This window comes from Muntiacus reevesi, chromosome 14, assembly GCF_963930625.1.
Source record: "Muntiacus reevesi chromosome 14, mMunRee1.1, whole genome shotgun sequence".
Lineage (NCBI taxonomy): Eukaryota > Metazoa > Chordata > Mammalia > Artiodactyla > Cervidae > Muntiacus > Muntiacus reevesi.
In genome coordinates this window covers 50,940,131-50,963,227 of record NC_089262.1, presented here as the reverse complement: position 1 = coordinate 50,963,227, position 23,097 = coordinate 50,940,131, and the positions used below count along the sequence as shown (strand labels likewise).

The 23,097-nt window shown below is 45.2% G+C and overlaps 1 protein-coding gene and 1 pseudogene across 2 annotated transcripts in view; one reads left to right on the top strand and one right to left on the bottom strand.

The window, feature by feature from the left end:
* Nucleotides 1–23,097, bottom strand: part of LOC136146665 (uncharacterized) — a 234,806-nt gene that overhangs the window by 192,003 nt on the left and 19,706 nt on the right. For both annotated transcript variants that reach the window (XM_065905658.1, XM_065905657.1), the window contains exon 2: nucleotides 20,589–20,768. In XM_065905658.1, the coding sequence (XP_065761730.1) occupies nucleotides 20,589–20,744 (156 nt within the window). In that variant the 5' untranslated portion in view covers nucleotides 20,745–20,768. The remainder of the gene's footprint in view (nucleotides 1–20,588; nucleotides 20,769–23,097) is intronic.
* LOC136146776 (U6 spliceosomal RNA) lies at nucleotides 5,530–5,625 on the top strand (annotated as a pseudogene).

Sequence of the window (23,097 nt, the reverse complement as noted above, 5' to 3'; positions counted from 1 at the left end):
TAAACAATAATCTTGTTTTTCTATCATGACTCGAGTGTCATTCTTTTTTATAACACAGCTGAAGATTTAATAATTTATTTTATATATACATAACCCAAAGCATAAAAGGGGAGGACAACCTAGCACATGTTTGATATTTAAAACATCCTTGCGTGTGGAAGCTATGTGGGTCATAAAGGTAAAAACAAAGCACTCATGATCTTGTAGCAAACATGGGTGTGCGCTGTGTCCTAAGTCGTCGCTTCTGTCGTGTCTGACCCTTTGTGACCCCATAGACTGTAGCTCACCAGGCTCCTCTGTTCATGGGATTCTCCAGGCAAGAATACTGGAGTGGGTTGCCATGCCCTTCTCCAGGGCATCTTCCTAACCCAGGAATCAAACCCAGGTTTCCTGCATTGCAGGTAGATTCATTCTTTACCACTGAGCCACTGGGGAGCCTAGTTGCAAACACAGGCCATGTGAATAAATAACTAGTAAACAAGAGAGAAACTTACATGAATACAATACCAAGAGGCAGCCTAGACTGCCGCGAGCTAAGTGAAGCAGAACAGGCAGCCAGAATCAAATCCCGCTTTGCGGGTGCTGTTAGCCAAGCCCATGCCAGCCCTCCTGGCCGGATCAGCCAGGGACAGCAGGCCCATGGGGCTGAGGTGAGCTCCCCCAGCACCAGTGTGGAGTGTTCCCCTGCAGACCTCCCCATGACCCTGCCAAACAGGTCAGGTGGGCTTTCCCACCGGCTTGCTCAGCTGGGTAAGTGACTTTCCCTCCCTTTGGCAGGGGCTCAAACCCTATGATCCAAAGCTGCGCTATCTCAGTAACTTCCATTCCAGAGGCCAAATATAGCCATCCCCACGCCGGCTCACAAAACTTCCAGTCAGATGGCCATGCTCAGGGACAACCGAACGGGAAGTGTCTCCCTGGCCCAGCCCACAGACGGAAATAACAGCCACGTGGTGAGCATGGGCCAGACATTTTCTTTTTCCTGTCATTAGGACTTTGGAGGTATTTTTGTGTTGGTTCTGGATTCTTCTGTTTGTCTTTGTCATTTGGAAGGAGACATAGTCACTGAAGAGGTTGCTACACCCGCATCCCATGTTAGACTCATGCCTTCAATTCCAGTTGTGGTGGCTCATGACCAGAAAGGTATTCATTTCTTAAACCTCCCAGTCACCCATACAAAAGAAGTGTCTAGGGCACAATAAAGGACAGAAATGGTATGGATCTAACAGAAGCAGAAGATATTAAGAAGAGGTGGCAAGAATACACAGAAGAACTATACAAAAAAGTTCTTCACGACTCAGATAATCACGGTGTGATCACTCACCAAGAGCCAGATATCCTGGAATGCGAAGTCAACTGGGCCTTAGGAAGCATCACTATGAACAAACCTAGTGGATGTGATGGTATTTCAGTTGAGTTATTTCAAATCCTGAAAGATGATGCTGTGAAAGTGCTGCACTTAATATGCTAGCAAATTTGGAAAACTCAGCAGCGGCCACTGGACTGGAAAAGGTCAGTTTTCATTCCAATACCAAAGAAAGACAATGCCAAAGAATATTCAAACTACCGCACAATTGCACTCATCTCACATGCTAGTAAAATAATGCTCAAAATTCTCCAAGTCAGGCTTTAACACTCCGTGAACCGTGAACTTCCAGATGTTCAAGTTGGTTTTAGAAAAGGCAGAGGAACCAGAGATCAAATGCCAACATCTGTTGAATCATCAAAAAAGCAAGAGAGTTCCAGAAAAACATCTATTTCTGCTTTATGAACTATGCTAAAGGTTTTGACTGTGTGGATCACAACAAACTGTGGAAAATTCTGAAAGAGATGGGCCTACCAGACCACCTGACCTGCCTCTTGAGAAACCTGTATGCAGGTCAGGAAGCAACAGTTAGAACTGGACATGGAACAACAGACTGGTTTCAAATAGGAAAAGGAGTACGTCAAGGCTGTATATTGTTACCCTGCTGATTTAACTTCTATGCAGAGTACATCATGAGAAACACTGGGCTGGATGAAACACAAGCTGGAATCAAGATTGATATTGAGAAATATCAATAACCTCAGAAAGGCAGATGACACCACCCTTATGGCAGAAAGCGAAGAAGAACTAAAGAGCCATTTGATGTTTAAAGAGGAAAGTCAAAAAGTTGGCTTAAAACTCAATATTCAGAAAACTAAGATCATGGCATCTGGTCCCATCCACCTCATGGAAAATAGATGGGGAGACAGTGGAAACAGTGTCAGACTTTATTTGGGGGGTTCCAAAATCACTGCAGATGGGGACTGCAGCCATAAAATTAAAAGACACTTACTCCTTGGAAGAAAAGTTATGACCAACCTAGGCAGCATATTAAAAAGCAGAGATATTACTTTGCCAACAAAGGTCCGTCTAGTCAAGGCTATGGTTTTTCCAAAAGTCATGTATGGATGTGAGAGTTGGACTATAAAGAAAGCTGAGTGCTGAAGAATTAATGCTTTTGAACTGCGGTGTTGGAGAAGACTCTTGAGAGTTCCTTGGACTGCAAGGAGATCCAACCAGTTCATCCTAAAGGAGATCATTCATGAATATTCATTGGAAGGACTGATGCTGAAGCTGAAACTCCAATACTTTGGCCACCTGATGCAAAGAACTGACTCATTTGAAAAGACCCTGATGCCGGGAAAGATTGAAGGTGGGAAGAGAAGCGGACAACAGAGATGGTTGGATGGCATCACCAACTCAATGGATATGAGTCTGAGTAAACTCCAGGAGTTGGTAATGGACAGGGAGGCCTGGCGTGCTGCAGTCCATGGAGTCGCAAAGAGTCGGACACGACTAAGCGACTGAACTGAACTGAACTGAGGACTTCCCTGGTGGGCCAGTGGTAAAGAATCTGCCTTCCACTGCAGGGGACGCAGGTTCAATCCCTGGTCAGGGAACTAAGATCCCACACGCCTTAGGGCAACTAAGCCCACAAACCACAACTAGAGAACCCTATGGGCAGCAACAAAGAGCCCACGCAGAGCAACAAAGACTCAGTGTGTGTTCTTAGTCACTCACTTTGTCTGACTCTGTGTGACCCCATGGACTGTGACAGACCAGGCTTCTCTGTCCATGGGATTGTCCAGGCAAGAATACTGGAGTAGGTAGCCATTTCCTTTTCCAGGGGATCTTCCCAACCCAGGGATCAAACCCAGGTCTCCCACATTGCAGGCAGATTCCTTAGCGTCTGAGCCACCAAGGAAGCCCAAGAATACTGGAGAGGGCGGCCTATCCCTTCTCCAAGGGATTTTCCTGACCCAGGAATAGAAGCAGGGTCTTCTGCATTGCACGTGGATTCTTTACGAGCTAAGTCACCAGGGAAGCCCAAAAGTGATGCACACAGTGATGTAAATAACCCTTGGAAGCAATTATTCTGTTTTAATATTATCCTGTATCTCTCAACAGAAAGTAGGAGCTTTGAGTCAGCCACCTGGTAACAATAAAAGTGAAAGTGAAAGTGTTAGTCCCTCAGTTGTATCCAACTCTGTGATTCCACGGACTGTGGCCCACCAGGCTCACCTGTTTCTGGGATTTTCCTGGTGAGAATACTGGAATGGGTTGCCACTTCCTTCTCCAGGGGATCTTCCCCACCCAGAGATCAAACCCCCGTCTCCTACATTAGCAGGTGGCTTCTTTTACCACTGAGACAGCTGGGAAGCCCACAAAGACCCAGCACAGTCAAATTAAAAAATAACTTTTTAAATACAATAAAAAAATAAAAGCAGAGTCCAGCAAGCACATCTCCTCCCCACCCCGTCCAGCAGTGCCTCCTGCAGAGCCAGGATCATGCTGGGACCAAGCACTAGGATGCCTTTTCTCCTCAGTCTAGCCGGAGTGACAGCATGACTGTAAGAGGTGCATCTGTGGGGCTGGACCGGGTCATTTCCATGTTCATACCCATGATGCACCTGGGCAGCACTCAGGCCTTGGGCCCCAGAACTGTCAGCTCAGTGCCCTCTGCAAATACTAAAATGAGTTAAATTATTCATTTATTTCTTTAAAAGTACACATGGTTCGACCATCACAAAGCCCACTTTTGATCTGCTTCCTGACACACAGGGCTCAAGTCAGGCAGGTCTTGTGCAGGCCAACAGACACATCTTGTTAAGTCTTACCCAGCAGGTGACGCTCAATGGGACAGTGCTAAAGAAATAGGCTAGGGAAGGTGACTGTCTACTCCAGGCCCTATTTCCAAATGCAGCGCATGATAAGCAGCGGTGCAGAACTATAACCTTCAGTTGTCAGAGCATCTTTGTACTTTTGTTCTTCAAAGGCAGAGTGTTTTCTGGCATGTTGCTACCTGAGCAAAAAAAAAAAAAAAAAATACTCCCTTAATTCCTATATATGCATGCCTATCACACTGATGCATCTCATTTCTTGTTGCAGTGCATGTTGTCACAGGACCATTAAATAATTTATGCCTTTAATGTATTTATCAGCCCTCCTGTGTGTGTGTGTGTACGGATCCTGTGTGCCAGTATCAAAGATGTCTTCTCTATTAACAGAAAGCAAACAATCTCTTGAGTCATTCTCCACCATGAAATAAACTTTGCATCTTATGCATCAAATGAGTAAAAAGTGGTAACAGGTCCCTGTTCTTTACACAAAATGAAGTACTCGTTTACACCAGAAAAGCAATCGAACTAAGCATTTTTCACTACATATTTTCTAAAATTGCTCCCCTTCCTTCTTCTTTTTTAAGGAAGGTCTCTGTTACTCCATGTCAGCTGTAAAGGGAAAATGGCTCCTCAGTTTCAACTTGTTCTATTTACGCTGTATTTTCTTTGCCCCCGCCTTGGAATGTTTACCAGGCTTGTCATCAAGATCAGCGTCAGAGCGCCCAGCAGTGCCAAGGTACCAGGTGTGTGTGTTTGGCAGCCCTCGCCTCCACGGCTGCCCACAGGCTCCAACTTGGATTCGGCCGTGGTGATCATTCACACCCTTGCAGCAGCAGCAGGTCTGGGTGCTACCAGCAAAGACGACAAGCGGCAATAGTGAGCACCAGGGCAGTAGCTGCCGTGGGCCAAGTCGGGGGACTGCACCTGGCTCGTGTCAACTTCCTGCTCCAGCCATCGCCCACCACCCACGGAAGGCTTTTGTGTCTTGCTGGTACCATGAAAGAATTGCCAGAATGATACAATCTTAGAGGAAGGGAATCTCAAAAACATGTCGGTTGGACCTGCTCATTTTGAAGATAAGGAAGTGGAAGCCCTGAGGGTGTAAGTTTCTTGGCCATGCTCAGGCAGGCGGTTATTGGCAGAGTAATGACAGGAATCAAGTCACTGAAGCCACTTTCTAATGATCTTTCTGCCGTACCCGTGACTTTTCAACATTCGTTAGGCACAATCCACACAGTATGGAATACATTTTACATCATCACCTACAGTATCTACAGATATGCCCAACTAACACAAAATCTCACAAAACAATAGTTATCTTTACTATATGTGATATACTCTAGTATTTTCTCTTATAGTATGTTCGTTTTAAAAGAGCCTGGAGATTGTTTGGCAGCATGTTACTAAAACTGGAACAATACAGAGAAGATTAACATGGCCCCTACACAAGGATAACATGCAAATTTTCCCCATTTTTTTTCCCCACATTTACCAAATGTTCCTTTTCTTTCCAGGGATAATATTTATAGGTACACAGTCAAATAATTTGCATTTTTCCTAATTAGATACATCTACTGAATATCTAGGAAGGTGGAGTTGATATAGGTATAGAGAAGGGTCCCCTCCAGCTCGAACCTGTTACATGCCCGATCAGGAATAAGCTTATTGTCTGATCTGTCCTTAATTTTGAAAAGGCAGAATGATCTAACAGAGAGAACACTGGGTCTAGTCCTGGCTCCACCATCTTGCAAGTGTGTGACTTGGGGTGAATTTTCTCTGGGTTCTGCTATCTTAACTGCAAGATCAAGCTGTTGTTAATTGACAAGACTTCTGAGGAGGAAACACAATAATGCAAATGAATGCAATAAAAAGCTCTATTCACAAGACTTGTCCTGGAACAGCAATGGTTTTAAATTCTCACATTTCAGAGAAATATGGTGTCTCAAGATGTTTCTGGATTCTCATCAAAACACCTGCATAATGTATTATGAATAAATTTGGTATAATAAAGGAAAACTAAGCCCTGGAACTGACTCATTTTGAAATGCTTTTGCAGGTGTTTAGAGAGGAGGAGTTGACCCTAAATCCTGAAGATGTTCAGCCTCAGAAAAGGAGAAGTCATTGAGGTCAAAGATGAGTCTCTGCTCTTGAAAGGAAAAGGTGATCGGTCACAAATTGAAAATCATAATCAAGAAAGGTTGCTGTCATTGGGTACGAAGAGGAAGAACTGAGTGAACATACTATAAAACAATCAGATGCAATAGCTATGCTGAAGGTTGGTGGAACATGTGGGGTGGAATGAAAGAGAAGAGTTTCAGATGCATTCAGTGCTGCCCAGCTGCTTTTGAAGAAGGCATCTTTCTAGGAGGTGGTTTGGCTTGGGTTCAGCATATTCCAGTTTTGGAATCACCAAATCCAATAGAATTTTTTAAAAAACTGCTATAAAAATTATTTTTGTTAAATATTCAAAATGTCTGCAATAACATAACCTTGCCCAAAGTAACAGTTAGAAGGAATTTTGACAGCTGAAAACATTCAACAAAGCCATTCAGAAGCTGGTTGTGATGCTCTGCTTGAGATATGCCTAGGGTAAAAAAAAAAAAGGCATCACAGGTCCTACTAAGGTACTGAGAGCTGCCTCATGGCTGCTCCTGCTGTGTGAAACAGAGGAAGCTGTAGCAAAGATACCGAAGAGGGGGAGGACCCTGTGTGGCCAGAGTGGGTGGAGGTGGTGTGGAAGTGGCATGTTCTCATTCCTGAAAGAGTGCACTATCACTATTAATGAACTGTTACAGGAAGCTCAGAGCTGTGTTTCTCACCAGTAACTTCAGAGAAATCACTTGAAAAAAAAAGAGCAAAGAAAAGGTTATAGGTTTCAGTTAGGGGTATCAGTTGACAAAGTGCATGATGGTTTATGGCTGTCATAGTGCACACCCACAGATTACATATTTTGTGTTTTTGAATGAAAAGACATTTGTATGTTCTTCTTAAAAAAAATGCCAGCTATGCTTACAAAATTTATTCCACAGCCCACCCAACAGAGCATTTGAAATCAGCACACCCGTGGTGCGGAGGGGTGAGCCCTGAGTGTGGGCAGTGTGCCCTCTTTCCCCACAGACTCACCTCCAGCCTGTCTCATTTGCTCCACCAACACCTACTCCTATTGCACCCTCTGAAACTTCTGTTCCATGGTGAGAAACCCTCGCTTGACTTTAGTGGGGGGAGCACTCCTTTCTCTTCCTGTTTCCTTTAGAGTCTGGTTCTCTCAGCCATGAACTCACCATCCCACTCCACTGCTCCCAGACTCCCGGGGATGGGGAGGGAGGATCTGTGCCCTCTTGACCCCTTGGAGACAACACTGCTCTTCCACCTTCATGTAAATCCCTCCTTCCCTCCTCACACCACCTGTTCCCCCACTGTGAGTGAGTGAAAGTCGCTCAGTTGTGTCCGATTCCTTGTAACCCCATGCACTACACAGTCCATGGAATTCTCCAGGCCAAGAATACTGGAGTGGGTAGCCTTTCCCTTCTCCAGGAGATCTTCCCAAGCCAGGGATCAAACCCAGGTCTCCCACATTGCAGGCAGATTCTTTACCAGCTGAACCACAAGGGAAGCCCAAGAATAGTGGAGTGGATAGCCTATCCCTTCTCCAGCAGATCTTCCCAGTCCAGGAATCGAACCAGGGTCTCCTGCATTGCAGGTGGATTCTTTACCAACTGAGCTATCAGGGAAGCCCACTACTGCCCCCAAACCTCCCACTGGCATCTTGGTGGCTTACCACCTTCTTTTCTATCCTAGAGTCTCCCATCAACATGGCACTTCCATATCCACATGGACCACCACTACCCTCCCTGCTTCATTCCCTTCCTCCCCTGGTTACAAATCTGACTTTGGAATAACTTAGTATCATCCCACGAGTGGTGTCCTCCACCTTCCACCCCCATTCTGTCCATTTCCCCTCATTCTCTCAGCTCTCTTGTGGTTTGGCTTCACTCCCCATCCAACCTAGACTCTAGGGACGAGAGCTTCAAGCACTCTACTGACAATCTGGACCAATGGTCACGAATTTATTTCATAATGTACATCCAAAAGCAATACAGGAGAAATAATCAGGCACATATCTCTGACATTCACTCATTCATTCATAAACTGCAAACAGTTTACTATTGGATCAACATTTTCTTCTCTTTAAAAGTACCATAAATGATAAAGAATCTGCCTGCAATGCAGGAGACCCAGGTTCGATCCCTGGGTTGGGAAGATCCCCTGGAGAAGGGAAAGGCAATCTACTCCAGTATCTCTGCCTGGAGAATTTCATGGACAGAGGAGCCTAGTGGGCAAACTGTTCATGCAGTCGCCAAGAGCCAGACACAACTGAGCGACTAACACACACACACACACACACACACACACACACACAAGGGCATTAACAGCCAGTATCTTAAGAGCTTCAGTGTTCTCTCCCCATCCTGGTGGATCATTTCTCACAGGCCCTGGAGGGAAGCACATACCCGTCTCAGAACCACAGCCCCCATCCCCATCTCTCTTCCCACTGTCACATCCATCCTGAGAAACCAGCCTGGAACCCATCAGCCATGGGTGCCCTGTTCTCTTCCAGGTGGCTGCGTGATGCTGGGGGCCAGCTGGGTCCCAGGCAGTTTCTGTAGATGTACCTTCCTCCTCAAGGCCCTGTCACTGAAAGCCTCAAGGGCTAAGCCAAGCCTGTTGGCAAGAAAACTTCCTGCCTCTCTGTACCACCAGCACCGAGGACAGAGGACAGTGCCTGGCCCTTGCCCTTGATCCTCGGCGTCTGCTGCATTGCATGGTGCACACACGTGGCCTCTCCGTCACTCTGGGCCACGCGGTGGTAAAGGCATGAAGAACATACAGAGAAAACCCAAGAGGTCAGGGGTTCCAGTTGGACACAGGCTTGGTTCTGAAGCTGTACGAGGGCCACCTGCCCCCAGCACCTGTCTGCCCAGCGTGACCCACCAACAGACCAGGCATCAGAAGCCAGACACACCACAGCTGGCCGGGCTCTCACTAGGCCACATGTGACTGGACCAGTTTAATTAAAGCCCACTGCACACCCTTACTGTTCCAGGGGGTTGCTATGGAGGCAGGAAATAGGGCCCCTCCAGACAAACTTCTCTTTACTCACAGGCTTGGAGAAGCCTGGGCTCAGGACACCTCCATCTCCTCTGACTCCAGCTCATAGAAGGATTCCTTGGCTATCCCAGGGTGGAGGTGGGTGAGAGAGGGACACATCTTGAAGGAGCAGCACTGAAGGGGCCCGGAGCACCGATGCCAGAGCAGCACTTAGGAGAGGTGATGACGAGCTCCACGGAGTGTGCTGGTGGGTGGGCTTTCCTCTCTGGCCGGAAGGAATCTTTTGCACTTTCCCTAGCCCCACTCCCTACCCGCCCCCTGCTCATTACCTGGAGATGCAGGCCCAGGTAAGCAATGTCTGCAGGACACACAACAGCTACCGCACTGTCTCAGGAGGGTAATGATGATTCAGAAAAAATTCCCTCCCCTCCTGTCAATTTTTTCGTCTTCTCTTCCTCCACTCCTGAGCCCAGTGTTTCATATCCAGTGATCCACGACTGACCCCTGCCTCAGAGTCACTTTCGGGCCTATTTAAAATGCAGATTCCCGGGCCGCAGTCAGACTAAATCAGAAACTCTGAACCCAGAGTCACGTAGTCTGCAGTTACTCAGTTCTTCCCAACCACTCCTTGTTAATCCACACCCCCTCTCCACCTTACCACCATTCCCACGTGCCCCCGACTCCTCAGGGCATCATAATGATGCCAACAGAGACTGAAAGGGAAGGACCTGGCAGGAGTGAGACCCCCTGGGCGCTCCCCTGCCTGCGCTGACCATGAGTGTCTCCTTTACTGACCTTCATTCTCACCTGGGACATCTCACATGGCTCCTCGGGGCCCCGCTGAAATTAAGTTGGCCTACTTGTCACAAATGAAGTCTGGGCAAGCTGGGGTCTTAACACCTTGAACTCAGATAAAGTCACCAGGAAGAAAGCAAGTAAATCAGGGAGCTGAGATCTGACCTAATATTGATCTCTTGGGCCCAAACCACCATCTACTATTAGGTCTCTGGTAATGGGCCTGCAAAGATGGAAATGTTAATCAATGCTAAGCCGGAGTTACAAATAAAAAAGACGAGTGCCATCTACTCACCTCCAGGGGATGGGTGTGAACTTGAGATAACTGTGACGGTGAAGCTCTCGAGACCCAAAGACAGTTCTCTGACCCGTTCCTTCGCTCACGGAATTTCCGTGGCCCCAGTCAGCATGCCGCTCTGACAAGTGAGCTATTTTTGGACGTGAACAAGTACAGTGATTGCTATCTGTGCTCTGAATCAAGGATAAAGAGGAAAGGTGAGAGGGAGAGATAAGAGTGTGAGAAAAAATGGAGGTGAGATGCAGAAATACAGACACGCGGGAAGGATACTGGAAACCAGAAGAAAAGGCGCCAGGCGCCCTTCCAGGGAGGAAATAGCCGGGAAGGAAGGGTGGGACTCCAAAGGGCCAGGTGGCACCTCGGCGAGCATACGACAGCGCCTCCCTCTGGTCTCACAGGATCCTGGGGCGGCTAATGATGACGTAGGCAGAGGGCTTCGTACAAGGTCAAGTGCTGCCCATTCAGGCAGCCAGCTCCCTGTTTGTGACCGTTTCCAACAGCCCCAGCCTAAGACCCGGACACTACAGACCACGTGGCGAGCCAGCAAACACGTTTCCATTAAGCGGGTCCTGATCTACTCTTCCGGCACTGGATTACCTAGGGACCTTAATAAGGATGCTATTTTAGCAAGAAACTGAAAACGAGCAGAAAACATGCCCTCAGAATATGTTGAATCCCTCCTGTAACACACCACTCCACCAAGAGCCCCTGTTCCACATAGGTTTTAATGTATTTATACATTTTTGTTTTGAGACCAGCAAGGCCTGAGCCACAGCTTCCTGCGTTCTGCCTCGTCAGCGTGAAAAAATTTGTTGCCCTAGGCCCCTTCAGTTTCCTCTGGGGCTCTCCTTCTCCTCAGAGTCTGACTAAGATGAGCAGCTTACCCCACAAGGTAATAAAGAGACTGTTCTCGGTTCTGATTCAACCCTTGGGCTTCCTGTCGGCTCCTGAGGCAGCTTTGCGGAGGTGTGCGTGCCACCACGACCTAACCACAAGAGGGCGCCAGAGAGCAACGAGGGCCCAACATTCCAACCCCGCCCCCGACCCCGAAGACCGGAGCCCCAGTCCCTCCTCCTTCCCGGAAACTGGGAAGCTTCATGGTCCTTGTGGATCCACTGAAACAAACATGTCACCTTTATTGGCCAGTTCCTTGGTAAACTCCTATTTTCTTCTTTCTCAAGTTTGGGTAGAAAACAAAACAATTAATTTAAAAAGCAGCACAGGAGAGCCTAAACATTATTTATGTCTCTAATTATCTCATTCTAGTGGGTATTTTAGTCCCTGTCTGGTCAGGACATTAATTATCTTCATAACTACAGCAAAAGTTAAATAATAAGCACCCAAGGCTCCAGCACTAGTGTAATGTGCAACCCTAAATGAACTTACACATTTTATTAATGGATGCTTTATACAACTCCATATATTATAAATCAAACAAGAAACCTATTTCTATCTTTTAAGGGTGCAGAGGAAAAGCTTTAACATTATCGAGGATAATTTTTATTAAGTTTAAGACTCCCTTTTTTTTTTCAATAATGAGACTGTTATGAGGATAATTTAATCTAGTTTGTCATGAGGCACCCTGGCTTGTTAAATAAGTTAATAAATGACTGTGCATTAATCAAAGTGACAAAGCTATGAAGAGCAGGGGATGGGAGACAATTCTGGTGATAGTATTAATTAGTATTTAATTAGAAACTTAGGGCCCATAAATAAAAAAAAATCATGGTAGAGACATTTATGCAAATTGCTAGCAGCCTGCAGTAGACTTAGCTTTGCTTTAAAGAAACACGATTTTTTTCTCCTAGCATACTGTACACAGCAGCCCTGCGACCACATCACGTGGCTTAAACGAGCTCTTCTTTTGTTTCCAATTTGTTCCAATTACAGGCCTGTAAATTCAAATCATTCTTTTGACTGTGTTGATTGAAATGTAGAGTTTCACAATTTCTGCTGGGAGTTATTTAAAAAAAAACATAAGAAGAAATGTTTTAGAGAAGTAAAGTGTTTCAGATTTTTTTTTTTCCTCTGCTGTTTTAATTAAGATGTGTGCCACCATTTCCTAAGAACAATTGTGGCTTCCATTTGGTACACAAACAATGCCTCCTTTCTAATCCTGGTGAGCTGTAACTGGGTTTTGTTATGTGATATTATATTGGAGACTGCATGGGCTCAACTGCCATCATTTTTATTATAATCATAGCACTTTTCCCTTTTCTCTCAATCACATGCTTTGATAATGGGCAATTTTTGATGGCCCCAAAAGATAATAACCATTTGGTTCTGAACGTCACTGCTTTCCTAGGGTACATGTCCCCCTTTTCAGACTTGATTATTTGTTGCATTTATTCAAGAAAGGTTATCCACAGTAAAAACTGCTTTTTCTATTCAACAGTCTATCTCTGTCATGGTTCATTTATGTGTGAGCATGACGGACTGAAACCCGTATTATCCACAGCTGACAAGTGTCAGGCCGACAGTTCAATCAGCCCTTCCTTAAGATGATGCCCAGGGCCCTGTGTTTGAAGTAGGACAATAAAGCAGGCAACACAATCAGGGTCAAGCTGATCCAATCCCTGTATATAAAGGGGATTCTGCCTAATAACACAGTGCAATTTTTTTCCCCCTCTCCAAACACATTAGTCCTTAAACAGTGACTTGGCCCTTAAGAAAATCTGTGACTGACATGAAAATGCTGAAGTTTTAACGCGGTTGGTTTATCCATAACCTCATGGGGCTGCTGCTTTGTGCAGACTGGTTTTGTCAAAGTCAGAAAAATAATGTATTCAGTGTCTGATCATTTTTAGGGAGTTATTTGAATGGGATCTTAAGTCAGACATCCTGATGTTGACACAGGGATCAGTTTCTTGTCCTTTTGTTTTACATATGTGGAACAGATCATTTGCATCGGCTAACAAAAATTAAATCTCTGAAAAAAAGCACACCATGGTGAACTCCCTTCAGCAACATTCCACCATTCTCTCCACCTGCTTTGGAAGCAGAGTTTCTTGGTGTTTTTTTATATTAGGTCTCTCTAGAACACAGACTAGAATGCAAACCTAATCTTCAAAATCAGTGCTCCCTCAGTTTGAGCAACACTACAACTCAAACCCGCATGAAACCACGCATGCATGCTCAGTTACGTCCGACTCTTTGCGACCCCGTAGTCCACCGGGCTCCTCTATCCATGAGATTTCCCAGACAAGAATATTGGTGTGGGTTGCCATTTCCTTCTCCAGGGGATCTTCCTGACCCAGGGATTGAACTCGTATCTCCTGCGTCTCCTGTATTGGCAGGTAAAGAATTGGCATTCTTTACCGCTGAGCCACTGGGGAAGCTCAGGTATGAAACCATTTCACTGAAAATCCTACCAACCAACAGCAGAGCCAAAGTCAACCACAGCCTAAGAGTCTGCAGAGGGCCCCTTGGAGGGTCAGGAGACTATTACCTTTGCTCTTCTCCAGACTTTGAACCACTGCAGAAGGCAGTAGGCAGGGAGGAAGTGCTCACCTACCTGATAGTGAAAATGAAAGTTGCTCAGTCGTATCCGACTCTTTGCAACCCCATGGACTATACAGTCCATGGAATTCTCCAGGCCAGAATACTGGAGTGGGTAGCCGTTCCCTTCTCCGGGGGATCTTCTCAACCCAGGAGTCAAACCCAGGTCTCCTGTATTGCAGGCGGATTCTTTACCAGCTGAGCCACCAGGGAAGCCCCACCTACTTGACAGGTGCCTTGGATAGGGAGGAAGCCAATGACCCTCTGAAAGCTTCATAAAGTTTTTGCCCCAGAAGTTACCATTAAAGAAAATATTAAATGCACCCTCCAGGATGAGGGAGGTTTGTGAGACCTTTGTGACTGCCAATGTCAAGGAGACCTTTGTGACTGCCAGTGTCAAGGAGCTTGGAAATGGCAATGGAAGGGCAAAGTTAACAACAATAACAACAACAGAATCCTCCATATTTGCTTCTCATTATCTAGCATTACTGGGCAGACCCAAGGTAATGTAGGAGGGACTGCTGAAGTCCAAACCAACCAGTGAATAATGGCGTCCAGGGTTACCAAATAAGACTTTATATCAATCCCTTTCTTGGACAGATCTGGAACTTTTAAGTAATATACTCTTTTTTTAATAAATTTATTTTTTAATTGAAGGATAATTGCTTTACAATATTGTCGGTTTCTACCAAACTTCAACATCAATCAGCCATAGGTATATCTATGCCCCCTCTGTCTTGAACCTCCTTCCCACCTTCCACTTCATCCCACTCCTCTAGGTTGTTACAGAGCCTGGGTTTGAGTTCCCTGAAGCTCACAGCAAATTCCCACTGGCTATCTATTTTACATATGCTAATGTGTATGTTTCTATGTTCCTCAACATATTCTTTGTTTGTTAGCTATTCTCCATTTATACCAATTATAAGGTCCTTCCATTTATAATGTCCATCCATTTAGCCACATTTGCTGGCTCACTCTGGCCCGGCAGACCACATCATCCAGGCTCTCTTGATGGTCAGAGACCCTGGGGAGGCACTGATAACGTCAGTCAAAGGTGGGAGGAGAGAGGCCAGAGGGTACCTTCCTTCCGTCTCTGAAGACAATGGCCCCTCCAGCCCCCTGCTTCCACCAAGCCCCTCCTCCAGGGCTCCAGCTCTCACGCATACAGATCTGTGGGTTTCTTCCTCCAGTTCCAGCCCTTTAGTCCTGGGGGCTGAGAGTTTCCCACTGTGGCTAATTTCTTGGTACCTCCACATATCCTGTTTGTTCACCTAGCCCTACCCCTACTTCCGAACACGGTCCTTTCTTTAAAGTTACCTCTGGAACCATCTCAGGTGAACTGTTTTCTGCCAGGACCCTGACTGATAGGTTGAATTACTCAGCTTCCACTTGCTCTTCCTACTTCTCATCCAGTAGTCTTTAACATACTTTGGAATCTTATAGAGAATCTGATGTAAGATATGACCTCTCTCCCCAGAAAAAATTCACTTACACACATGTGCTCAAAATTTTGTGTGCCGTTTTAAAGTGTTCCCAGACTCCTTAAAGACTTTCTACAAATCTTCTAGGCAGTCTGGAGAAACTCCAGTCCATTCTCTCACCTCTGCTGGGTGAATCTTCCCAGAAAACCTATTTCTTCCATTTGACCATGTTCTCACCAAAAATCTCTAGTGGTGTCCTACCAAACACCATAAAGCAAGCAGACCGAGTCCTCAACAAAGTGTCCCAGGATCAATCTGACAAGTTAGCCGCATGCTTGAGCCATTTCTTACCAGCTCACAAGAAACTATTAAATTTTCAAAGCCAGTTGTTAAACACAGCATTATTCCAAATTAGATTATATAAGCTTACAACTAAATGTCTTTATTAAAAATAAGGGTAATATGGACTTCCCTGATGGTCTAGTGGTTGAGACTCTACCTGCCAGTGCAGGGACCATGGGTTTGGTCCCTGGCCCAGGAAGATTCCACGTGCAATGGGGCGAGTAAGCCTGTGCACCACAAGTATTGAGCCCACATACCTAGAGCCCATGCTCCGCAACAGGAGAAGCCATTGCAATGAGGAGTAGCCCCCACTCTCAACTAGAGAAAGCCTTCGAGCAGCAACAAACACCCAGCACTGCCAAATATAAATAAATAAAGGTAATAAAGATAAGTACTCAAAATGTGTTGCTTTCTAATTATCTCACTACTATCTGTGCTCTTGAGGTTGTCTATCCTGCCTGAATGGTGGAAACACTACATAGTGATTTACTGTTGTGCAAATCTTCCCAACTCCATGATGGCTTATAGATTATTTACATCATGGAAATTAGCAAACACTCTGAGTCAGAATCTAAACAATCTGTGTTGATTGTCTAGATCAGGGCTTGGCAAACTATAGCACACAGGCCAAATCTGGTCTACAGTCTGCTTTTGTATGATCCACATGTTTTTACATTCTTAAAGGATTGCTTTTTTAAAAAATAATAATAATAATTAATTTTAAAAAAAGAAGAGGAGAAGGAAGAGACTGTGGTCCACAAAGTGTAAAATATCTACTCTCTGGCTCTTGCCTGGAAACTTTTGCCAACCCCCGGTCGAGACCTTAGAAAATGATGGATAAGATGTTAATAATGCAAATTAAACTTAAAAGTGTATCCTGCCTGTAATCATTACACTGTGAATGGCACAGAAAATTAAGGAAATATTCTTCCAGTATTTGAAAGCTATGACCCCATCAGCCAAGAAGTCTTTTCTCATCACTGATGAACAAGTGAAATTTCTGCATACATCTTCATTGTTTCACGTTCATCCTATCTGTCAATGAAAGTGAAAAACCAACTAGCATTCATGTTGGGACTATCCTCATGAGCCAATGGCAACCAAGCATTCATCTGCAGTCTGATTTTGTAAAATCACAGCTGAATCATGGCCATAGGTTAACTGCAGACACAAGAGTTCAGCAAAAAACAATAACAACGAACAGGAAAGCATTATCAGAGAATCAATGGGCTAAAGAGTATTTTGTAATAATACTATTATATATTTTATTATCATTTGTATACACCCATTACATCAGTATAATTTATAATAAATTTATGCACATATATACATGAGGGTCTTTTTTTTTCTAAAAAGCTAGTTATTAAACTTTTACCAGCACACTATTGACCCCACCCCAGAGTCTAACTGGTCCGGATGATGGCCTTGGCACTGGGATTTTAAAAACTACCCCCAAGTTATTCCAATGCATAGCCAATACTGAGAATAAGTGGCTTAGGGGAGAGATCAAAGTGCAGGAAGCAAAATCCCCGTAAGATTTTGTTCTCTTTAATCAGAAAGACCACTTGAATCTGAACAAGGAGGGGCTGGGAAGCAAGCATGAGGAGGGTGTTCTGTGGCGGGGAGGGTATTCTGGGGTAGGGAGGGTGGGAGGGTCCTCCAGGAACTAGACACATATCCCTGGGCTGACTTTTTTCCAATTTCTCAGAAGAGAATTTTCCTGGAGCAGTGTTCTCACAGTCTCCTAGACACGCCACTATCACTTCCTCTCCCAAAGTTATTCTCACTATAAATCTACCAAAGATCCCCTTTCCTCTCCTGCTCCCACCTGAACCTTGCCAGTGAACCTTGTCCCTCCCGTGCCAGCTTAGATGCCCTCTCTCCTCCCAGAACCTCCCCAGGGGTGACAGACTGGTTCATCTCCCTCTAGTCCCCACTTGCTAACAAAACCCCGATTTATTAGGGACAGTGCTGTGCCCACTTCAATACTGTTTCCAGGCCTCCCTTGTAATCAAAGTGGCTGATGTGACAGTTTAGCTGATGAGACCTCAGCTGAAGCCTGCCGAGGATTGAGGGAAGAGGCTGGGCTTTCTGGATAGAAGCCCCACCCCTGGGCTTCTCCAGCAGGCGTGTCCAGAGCATGAGGCCATCATCCATCTCCAAAGGATAGGATGGAGGGGGACGAAAACAACCGAGCCACAACACCAGTCCCCAGCTGCTGGCCTTTGGAGGTCTTGTCCTGTGAGGAAAACAATTCCCTCACTGTTCAAGCCATTCCTGGTTGGATATTCTGTGGCTGCAACCAGACGAAATGCCAGTCCAGCCATCCTGCAGTGACTGCCCTGACTGTAACTCTGTACAACTACAGATTTGTTCTGCTCCACCTAGAACAGCCATCTCCAATGTGTAAATGGGTTAAGTCCCAGATGTTTTTCTATTGGAATATAGTTGCTTTACAACGTTGTGTTAGTTTCTGCAGTATAATGAAGTCGATCAGTCAAATGCATACCTATATCCCCTCCCTCATGGCCCTCGCTTCCACCCCGAAGTCCTCACAGAGCACCAAGCTGAGCTTCCTGCGCTTCACAGCAGCTTTCCACTAACTATTTTGTACAAGGAATGTCAATGCTATTCTCTCAATTCGTCCCACCTTCCCCTTCCCTTCTCCCCCACCTCGTGTTTAAACCATTTGTTTGAAATTTGGGTGCACTCTCCCTATAAGACTGGGCTATTCCAGAAAATCCAGAACAAAGGTTTGTAGTAGTATGTCAACTCCTGGCATCATCAAAGTGATGAGAAACATAGAGTTAGGCTCATATAGCTTCATAAAGAAGTTAGATCTCCTGCAGAGATTTGTAAACAGGAAGGAAACCGAGAGGAATGATTCTGAAAGATTTGACTTTTGCCCAGAACTTACTTTTGAGGCAGGAGGATCACGTGGAGGTGCAGCATGAACTCAGCGGGTGTGTGTGCTTGGATCAGAACATAAAGGGCATAGAGCACGGAAAGGCCACATCTTGGATGTGCAAGAGAAAAGAAGCGATGACAGCTGTACCCTGAGCTTAACAGACCACATTAGCGATAGCTATTACATACACAGTTGCATTCTATTTTTGTATCATATTAACGGATATAATATTGGTAATTGTTCTTAATAGAATCACAGAAATGAGAGATGGAAATGCTGTATGGTATGATGGAATGCTGTTCTTTTACCATTGATCATTATAATAAGCCTGCTCAGTCATTACTTACAAACCATGCTACATCTCTGCCAATGAGGCAGACCAAAATGAGGCGATAAACAAAATTGGTTTCCTTGCTAAATGCGACGCCTAAGTTTTAAGATATTTTGCTGAAGTTTTAAACTGATTGTCAATTAGTCAATGAGCTATGGCAGGCAGTGTATTTCTGGGTAATTAGTGTGTGTCTTAGGGGGGTTATTTGGCATGAGGCTGAGGGCAAAGTAATTTGTATCTCCCAGGAAGTGCAATAATTGCCTCAAGCTGAACCGCTTGGAAAGTGTATTAATTCTATTAGGAAACATTTATGTTATTTTATATGGCATCCTGTATTTTCATGAAGTGTACTCATCAACCATGAATTATTCATTTTGGGGGCGTTATCACATGAAGGTGTCCTTCTTGACAACCAGGAAAAGGAGTGGGGTTGTTTGTGCAGTTGGGCAACTCATGCTTTGTTGGCAGTGTGTTGGGTTTTGAAATTCATCAGCGCTTCCCTGGTGGCGCCTCGTTAGGAGGCCCCTGGATCCTAGGAGGTTGAGCAGTACCTTACGACGGGTAAAGAAGTCGAAGGGGGTAAAGCCATCTAAACTGGCCGGGAGGACACCGGCAGGCCTTCTGTTTAGTGCTGGCTCTGTGGCCCTGAGCACTGACAGCTACAGGGATGAAGCCTTCATCCTGGTACTTTTGGACACTCCCTTTCCAGAACCTGCTCAGGATATTCAGGGCTCAACAAAGGCAATTATTCATTCAACAAATATTTATGAATGAATGCTCAGACAATGTACTAGTCATCTATTGTTGTATAATAAATTACCCCCAAACTTAGCAGCCTAAAGCCACACACATTTATTAGCTCACAGTTTCAATGGGTCCAAAGTCATGTTCGGCTTAGCTGGGTCCCCTGCCCTGCAATCTCCGACAAGCCTGCAGTCAAAAGTGTCAGCCCAGAGTCTGTAGTCTCCCCTAAAGGTTCACCTGGGGAAGAATCTGCTTCTGAGTCACTTCCGAGCCCTCACTTTCTCAAGGGCTGTGGATGGAAGGTCAAAGTTCTCCAGTGGCTACTGACCAGAGGCCTCCCCCTCAGCTCCTTTCACTGTAGGTCTCTCCAACACAGAAACCGGCTTCATCAAAGTGTGCCAGCGCAGAAGACCAGGAAAGGTCACAGCCTTTCGTAGCTTAATTGCAGGACTGTCATCTCTTTACTTTGTTGATGCAAATCAAATCACCAGGTCAGGAAGATGGCAGAGGGACAGAGAAAAGTATGGGCAGGTAAGACCTGTTTCAGTAGTAGTATGCATACCTTGAGTTACCAGTTTTCTTCACCCTGGCTCCTCTTTGTCCCTTCTTAAGGGAAATGCGAAACAAGTTGAAGAAAGAATCTTGTAACCATCATGGAGAAACAAAGAGGAGGACAGGATAACCCAGCGGAGGGTGAACAGACAGGGGCCACGTGAGATGGGGTGAGAGGAGATACAGAGAGGACAGCCCAGGCCCTGCACCACCAGCTGTATTAGCCTGGCATGCAGCTTCACCTTCCCATGCTCCTGTTTCCTCTTATGTAGAAATATCTGCCTTTCGGGATTATTTGAGAGGATTAAACAACAACCTGGTACTTGCCTGATACATCTTGTGCATGGCTCGTTTCCTCACTTCACCCTTGCAGGTCAGAGCTCAAAAGCCCCAACCCCTCTCCATCTTTCTGAAGTTGTTGGTTCGCCTCGCAGCCTTACTTACCAATGTCTGTTTTCTTCTGTTCACCCAGCATTCTCGGGGCCCCGGGGAGTTCTTGACATGCAGGGGGTCCTCAGTAAGATTTGTGAAGGGCTGCAGAGTGTCATCGCTGGTCAAGGGCGTCGCTGCACAGACTGTGTCCCATGTTTTCAAATGCATCACGAGCAGTGTGAGGAAATCGGCCTAGGACATAAAGAGAGACACAGCCGCTAAAATATCTGCACAGTACATTACGGTGTATACAGGCCTCGCTTGACCATGTGTCAGTCTCGCTGGTAGCTGTCCCCATTTATAGGTGAGGCAATGGGAGGTGAAGGGACTTAATAAACTCCTCTGAAGTAGGGCTGTGCCTTTACTTGCAAACAGGGCAAAAGTTTAAGAGTTCCTTCCAGTCCCCAGGAGACGTACTGATCTGAGCCTGCTACAATCCTGCCCAACCTCTCTGAAGCCACTGTCCCCCTGTCTTCTCATCTCCCTTTCCTGCCCTTGGAGGCAGGGGACAGACAGACGCTGTGTGTGCTGTATACCCAAACTATACCCTGTGGAACTGCGGAAAGTCAAGCAGCCAGTTAAACGGCTGCCAGTAAATTTCTCCACGTCCCAGAATTCCTTCTTTCTTTCGGAAGAACTCACTTGTGCCTCACTGTACTTAATCCTACTAATAAAAGTCAAATCCCTTCACTGTGACCCACATGCACTCATCAAGCAAGCATTGAGGGTCTGCGTAGTGCCAAGTATCATGCTAGGAAATGGGACCGATCACATCCAGGAGGAAAAGCAGACTTTAAGTACAAATCACTCTGTAGCTAGTGACATGGTTGGAACTATGTATGAAGGAGAAGTTCAAGGTGATGGGAAAACATGAAAGGAAAGACCACCTGGGACCTGGTCTTGGGGGGGTCATTTAAATGAAGAAAGGTCATTTAAACTGGAGAAGGAAGCAGAATGTTCTAGAAAACAGTATTTAAGAGGTTCTAGTGGTAAAGAACCCTGCCAATGCAGGAGACATTAAGAGACATGGGTTCAATCCCTGGGTCGGGAAGATTCCCTGGAGGAGTAAATGGCAACTCACTCCAGTATTCTTTCCTGGGAAATCCCATGGACAGAGGAGCCTGGAGGATTACAGACCATGGGGTCACAAAGAGTCAGACATGACTTAGCGACTCAACAACAGCGTTTTACATACAAACACAAAATATTTTTTGTACAGTATTAATATACAATGAATTACCCAACAATAAAACTGAAGCTAGAAATTAGGGGGAAGATTTATTTTGTTTTTCCCGAAACCTCCCAGGGTTAGTTACCATTTTCAAAAAACATATCATGTATTTGAATCACCAATAGGACACACCCATATAAATTGATCTTTGAAACTGTCACGTCCTTGATGATTATATATACAGTTTTCCCCCATACTATCTAAAAGCAGAATGTTCCTATGAAACCTTTCCTAAGCCAAAATGGCATAAAACAAAGAAGCAATTACCTAAGGACACATCTTGCTAACAGATGCACAAATAAATGGAGATAAACCACAGATGCTCACAGACACAGTTCAAAGCTACAGTGGCTTCATGCTGAGACACCTAGTGTAGTTCCTGGGGAAGGACCTTGGTCGTAACCTCAGCCTACTGAGGTGTGCACTGCCTCTATGCCAAACACTAACATTTTTGCTGTTATAAAAGTGAAAATCCTCTTTGGATTTACCAAAGAGAGCAGAATTTCCAGAAGCAGAGGATCCTTTTTTGTTGTTATTCAGTCGCTAAGTCATATCTGCCTATGTGACCCCAGGGACAGCAGCACACTAGGATTCCCTGTTGTCTAACATCTCTTGGAGTTCGCTCAAATTCATGTCCATTGAGTCGGTGAGGCAATCTAACCATCTCATCCTCTGCTGTCCTCTTCTCTGTTAGTCTTCAATCTTTCCCAGCACCGGGGTCTTTTCCAATGAGTCGGCTCTTTGCATCAGGTGGTCAAAGTAGTATAGCTTCAGCTTCAGCATCAGTCCTTCTAATGAATATTCAGGGTTGATGTCCTTTAGGATTGACTGGTTTGATTTCCTTGCTGTCCAAGGGACTTTCAAGAGTCTTCTCCAGCATCACAGTTCAAAAGCATCATGTATGTCTTATTTCAAAACACCACTCTAAAGTGAAATGTCTTTAATATCCAGTTAAATGTTTTAGTTCTCTTAAATCCGAATATATTTGTTATGCTATGGAAAAACCAAAATAAACTTTTTGGCCAATCCTTCCTTATGAATCCTATTCTCTACCCAAAAGGTAGAAATAGACCATCAGCAGCTGCATCTTTGTTAAAAGCGAAGCTCTCAGGCCCCACCCTGGAGCTGCTGACTTGTGGTCTGTATTTTAATAAGACCTCCAGGTGATTCAGAGGCACATAAAAGTGTGATGAAGCTCTCTTCTAGGTTAGGTAGATCTGAACATGGAAAAAGTATTGTTATTATAAAAGACTTTCTTTTTATTTCTCTTCTTCATCACATTAGGACATT